The following is a 5,517-nucleotide window of genomic DNA, read 5'->3' on the forward strand; positions in this document are numbered from 1 at the left end:
AAAGAAGCACAGTGAGCACAAGTGCAGTGTAGGAGCCACAGCAGGGGTATCGGGAGGGGGACAAGCGTCCCCTGGGCCTCCTTGTCCCTGCCCAGCCCCGGGAGCTGCCTTCTCATGCAGGGCAGGGAAGGGACGCCCCACTCTCTCTGCTGGTGCTTAGAAAGGTAGGTCCCCTCCTGCTTTTACTCCACAGGGAAGGTCCTAGGCTCCAGGCTTAGCCCAAGCAGGCTAAGGCTGGGGGCCAGGGCCCTTGGTCTTGAATCCTGAGGGGGCAATGCCCCACCTCCCATCAAGCACTGGAGGCTCCAAGGCCTGGACAGAGCACTGTGTCCCAGTTCAGCAGCCCCCGACAAACCAGGGGACCCCGACGTGACCGCAGTGCCCTCCACTGGAACACAGAGGCACAGCGAGAACGGAAATGCTCTCAGGAGCTGGGGGAAGGAGAGAGCACAGCAGGTGCTCACGAAGGGTGTCCGCTCCAGCTCAAGTTCAAAATTCTCGCTCTTCTAACTCAAGGACAGTCGGTCCGGGCCTGGGAAACTGCAGCCTAAGGCTCAGAGCCGGGGACCCCTTACCGGTGGAGCAGGAGCAGTTGGGGTCCATCTTGAGCCGAGGTGACGACGGAGGTCCAAACCAGGAGACACAAGAAGCACACTGCTGAGGGCTGGAGGCGTGGTGCAGCCTGTGAGCCACGGGCCGACTTTATAGCGGCGGCGGGCGGTCCGGGCGCAAAAGCCCCGCCCCTGTCCTTGCACCCGTCCCGCGGAGAGCGCGCGGCCCGGGTGTTCTCAGCTGTGCTGTGTGCACCCCGCCGGGCTGGGTGCACCGGTCCACGAGGGCGGCGGGGCTCCGTGCGCACCCCGGGGAAGGGCACGCGGTGGTCGGCACGTCGTGTCCTAGCCTCGCCGGCCGCCCACTCTCTATCTCCAGGAGGATGACAGCCGTTCCGTTCCCATCCGTTTTGGGAACCCTGCCTGGATCCTCGCAGCCTTCCCTACCCCTGGCATGTATCCCCGGAGTCGCCCTTTCCCGTAGCCCGTGTGCAACCCGGCCTCTCCTTCCAGACCCAGGCTTGGCGGCGGCAAGGGGCACAGGGTGGGTGTGCAGGGCGACTTGGTAGAGCTGCGTGCAGAGGAGGATGGGCGGTGGACGTAACCTTTGCCTCCCCTGGCATGTCTTTTTCGCCCCCACGTCGGGCTTTGGGGCCCCATTATCCTATGCACCTTGCGGAAGACACAAGACTATTGCCTCTTTGCGTTCTCCACTGGCGAAAGGATATATGGGCACAATTGCCCAGGTACTTTTTTGGGTTAAAACTAGCGCTCCCCACAGCCTGCCGTTTCACCCCACTCCAGACTGGCCGAACTCTTGCCCAATGGGTAGGATGCCCACAAAGGAAGGATTCTTTTAGGTGTTAGGGAGACCTGGCTTTAAAGTAATAAAGACAAGTGGTTATTACTCTTTAAGCGTCTCAAGACTTACATAACATTTATTATGTACCAGGCCATTTTATAATCTCTTTTGAAACTTGTAAATTTCACAAAGGTGACCCCAATAGGGAAAGACCCCAAATAGGGAATTACTGTTACTTTTGTGCCCTTTTTTTTTAATGGAAATCTACAGCACAGAGTCTAAATTACTTGGCCAAGATCACACAGCAAGAAGTTGTACACTGATTTGAATCCAGTTAGTTTCCCTGGGGAAAGAGAAAGTCCATGGTAAGCCGGATTTTGACCTAAGTATGTCTGTGCCTCTCTACGACTTGAGACCTTTTCAACAAGAGTAAGCTACCCCCTCAAATCATGGGGAGCAAATGAAGTGATCGATAAGTGAAATATACAGATAGTTATATAGCATATTTTCATTTACTATCTATACTTTTCTGGCTATCTTCTATGTCTTAATAAGATTGATTCTCATTTTTAGTAATCATAAAGAGTTTGTCTTTCATTTAAATTAAAGAAAATAAAGGGGCACCTGGGTGGCTCAGTTGGTTAAGTGTCCGGCTTCTGCTCAGGTCATGATCTCGTGGTTCGTGGGTTCGAGTCCGGCTTTGGGCTCTGTGCTGACAGCTAGCTCAGAGCCTGGAGCCTGCTTCAGATTCTGTATTTCCCTCTCTCTCTGATCCTCCCCTGCTCGCACTGTCTCTCTCTCAAAAATAAATAAAAAACATTTAAAAAATTTTTAATTAAAGAAAATATTAATCATTTCAAAGTACAATGTTAAATAAAATAAAGTATGGTGTAGGTGGTAAGAGAAATTGCAGGTGTCTTTTGGTAGCTGATCTAAGGCACAGAGCATCTTCCTCGTGGCTTTATACCTGTAAGGCTGATCACAGTTTTGTGGGGAAATTGAATGATGCTCTCTGGCCCAAAGGCCAGACAAAAACCACACAGGACACATAACCAGGCACCCCAAGCCAGGCTGATTTGAAGTAAATAAATCCTCCTAGTGCTATGCATACTACTAATAATAAAGTAATACCACCCCAAGCCTGTCAGGAAGTAAACAAATGTGCCCTATGCTATGTATATTAATAATAAAGTAATATCTAATATTAATAGTTTGCTTGTGACATGCTAGACACTGTTCTAAGTTCTTTACACGTATTAACTCATTCAAACCTTTGAGTTAGATGCCTTTCTTCGCCCCTTTTACAGCGGAAGTACTAAGCTGGAGAGGTTTACGTCACACAGCTGAAAGTGACATGGGTGGGATTTGCACTCACACGGGCTTTGCTGCATGCCCTCACCCTCCTGCCTGTACCATGACTTCACATGCAAGGTGAGGACACCAAACACCAGGCACAGAGTAGCAGAGGGAAGAGCACTGTGTTGGCAGTCAGATCCTCTCCATTAACTTTCTGCCCTCTCTGGGCTTCAGTTTCCCATCTCTCAAGCTGGGCACAATTGCTCCATCTCCAGAGGCCCTTCCACCTTTGAATAGTGAGAGGCAATATTTAGTACCCAGTGCCATCATGACCAGCCAGCTGTGGGCAGGGCCTGAAGCCAGCTGTATTGGTTCAGACCCCTGATTAGGAGCTGTGTGACCTTGGACAGGTGGCTCCATCTCTCTGAAGATGGCTCAGTTACTCCAACGCTTGCATGTTCACTCTCTCACTGATTCCTGCAGACCAGATGACATGAAGGATGGTGAAGACTTTTGTCTGTCCAAATGCTGTGGCAGCATCTTGTCCCGGAGGCACTGTGCTGGGAGGAGAATGGATGACCATGACCACTGTGCTGGTCATCCATCCTCCTCCCAGCACCAGGTCAGCAAATTTCCAACCCCACCCTTAACCTCCAACAGAGTAATGCTTCCAGAGGAATGACCCTTTCCCCAAGAGCCTTATTGGGATTCAGTAGGATTCCCTCTCCATGAATGTCAGTGTGGACATAATGACCATTGTTTATTAAGCCCTAGCCAGGAGCCAGGAGACTATCATTTAATACCACATAGAGATTGAATCTCCTTTCTACAAATGGGGAAATTGAGGCTCAGCAAGGTTGAGCAGCTTGCCCAGGCAATTCCACCTGTGGCAAAGTAGGCTGTGAGCCAGACTGCCTGGCAGCAAAGCCCATGCACTGGGCACAGGCTGCCTTCTGAAATCCTCTCTACACACCAGACACCCACAGGCAAGCATGGTCCTGATTCCGAGCCACGTGACTCACTTTCTCCTTTGATTGAACATCAAATAGCAATTGCCTCCACAAAGAGCCAAGGGGGACTAACCGTTGGCATTAATTACAAGTCACTCAGGACCTCTCTCCTGCCTCATAAGCACCCCAACGACTTCCAAACTGCAGGAGTGGCTGCCACCCTGCATAGACAGACATGGAACCAGTTCTTGGATACCCTCCCTCTAGCTGGGAAATGGCTGTGCCATTGTCTCCAATTCCCTAGTAACTTTGTTGGTTTCAAGTTGCCAAAAGCTGGATTTTGCAGGGGCAGATTCCAGCCTGATCTGGGGAGGAACTTCCAAAGACTCGGAGCCAAGTCACAACAGAATGTTCTCAGGGGTACTGGGTGTCCTGTCAGTGGCAAGCCAAGTTCCCTGTGGGAAAGGACATCCAGGACAGAGTTACTCACATGTGTGTGGTCCACCGCACTGGGGCCTTTGTGAATTGTTTCTAGTGCTCAGTGGACACTTTCCATGACTATATATATGTGTAGTGTTTTAAAATCTCTAATGTTATTTGTTCATGTATTTATTGAAATTATGTATGTTTCATCTAAAAATGTGAGATTTGTATTGTCCTTTTATGGCATTTCTGTAAAATATAGTTTCACCAAGGTTTAGACTGCGATGCACAGAAAGTAAAAACCATACCTTCACCACAAAGAGTTTTTGAGAAGCCCCATGTAGGATTCAAACAGGTGAGAAGTTGTTTTCCAACTCCCCTTAGTCACTTTCAAGCCTAAAATCTGGTGAGGAACCGATGCTGAGCAAAGAACCCATGGAGCATGAGAAATTCTGGATTGACGTAGCACCTGGCTGGCTCAGTCCCTACAGCATGACTCTTGATCTCTGGTAGAGAGTTTTAGCCTCACCTTGGTCTTAGAGATTACTTATAAATTAAATAAATTCTGGGTTGAGAAGTTTCTGTGCCATCAACATTTGACAGGAGAAGAGAGGGCCCGATCAGTCCTTGTGCCTTTATATCATCTGGCTCTTCCATTTTACAGAAAGTTTAAGTTCAGCGATGTAACCTGACTTGCTTTTAGGCACCCAGTTTGTTAGGGACTAACGCTTGTGTCCAGAACCCAGGTTTCTGCATTTCCAATCCATTCCACCCCAGCCCTCCTGGGCTCGCAAAGGAAAACAGAAGCGAAAAAAGAAGTTAACAACTTTTATTATAATTCACGAATTTTATAAGAAAAAAAAGGAATGTAGCAAATGCATCAGATTTGTACCCCAAACCAAACATACAAACAAACAAAAACCCGGCAGGTTTGTACACGTTGCTCTATTTACATCGGGAACAGGCTCTCCCGGACATCAGGCGCAGCAGCTGCACTTGTCCGATGCCCCTTTGCAGATGCAGCCCTGGGCACACTTGGCACAGCCCGCGGGGCAGCAGGAGCAGCAGCCTGTGAAAGAGAAGGAGGCGGCAGAGATGAGCGCTGGGCACAAAAGATGAATGATTCCGTCCTCCCCGACAGGGCCCATGGAGGGGGCATCAACTTCCCCTAGGAGAATGGGGTGGGGGCGGCGGCGGGTAGGAGGTGTGCGAGAAAAGAAGGCACTCACTCTTCTTGCAGGAGGTGCATCTGCAGGCTTTGCATTTGCAGGAGCCAGCGCACGAGCAGGAGCCACCTGCAAGGAAAAAGGCAGCGGTGAGAACTGTCCCCGGGGAGGACTCGAACGCGGGAATGGGTGCTGGCCGCCCGGGTTCGAGTCTCAGATCCACAGCCAGTCCTTGGGGACCCGGACAAGCCAGGACGTCCCACCCCTGGGCGGTAGAAGCGGGGCTCGATTAACCTAGCAAGAGGAACACCGTAAGGCTTTGGGGAGGG

At 50.6% G+C, this 5,517-nt stretch overlaps 1 protein-coding gene across 1 annotated transcript in view; it reads right to left on the reverse strand.

Moving 5' to 3' along the window:
• The window catches only part of LOC115280774 (metallothionein-1D), a 1,771-nt gene extending 1,087 nt beyond the window's left edge, over window positions 1-684 (reverse strand). The window contains exon 1 of the mRNA XM_029925848.1: window positions 576-684. Within this exon, the coding sequence (XP_029781708.1) occupies window positions 576-603 (28 nt within the window). The 5' untranslated portion in view covers window positions 604-684. The remainder of the gene's footprint in view (window positions 1-575) is intronic.
• Window positions 685-5,517: the final 4,833 nt, after the last annotated feature.

The sequence above is a fragment of the Suricata suricatta genome, chromosome 16, assembly GCF_006229205.1.
Source record: "Suricata suricatta isolate VVHF042 chromosome 16, meerkat_22Aug2017_6uvM2_HiC, whole genome shotgun sequence".
Taxonomy (NCBI): Eukaryota; Metazoa; Chordata; class Mammalia; order Carnivora; family Herpestidae; genus Suricata; species Suricata suricatta.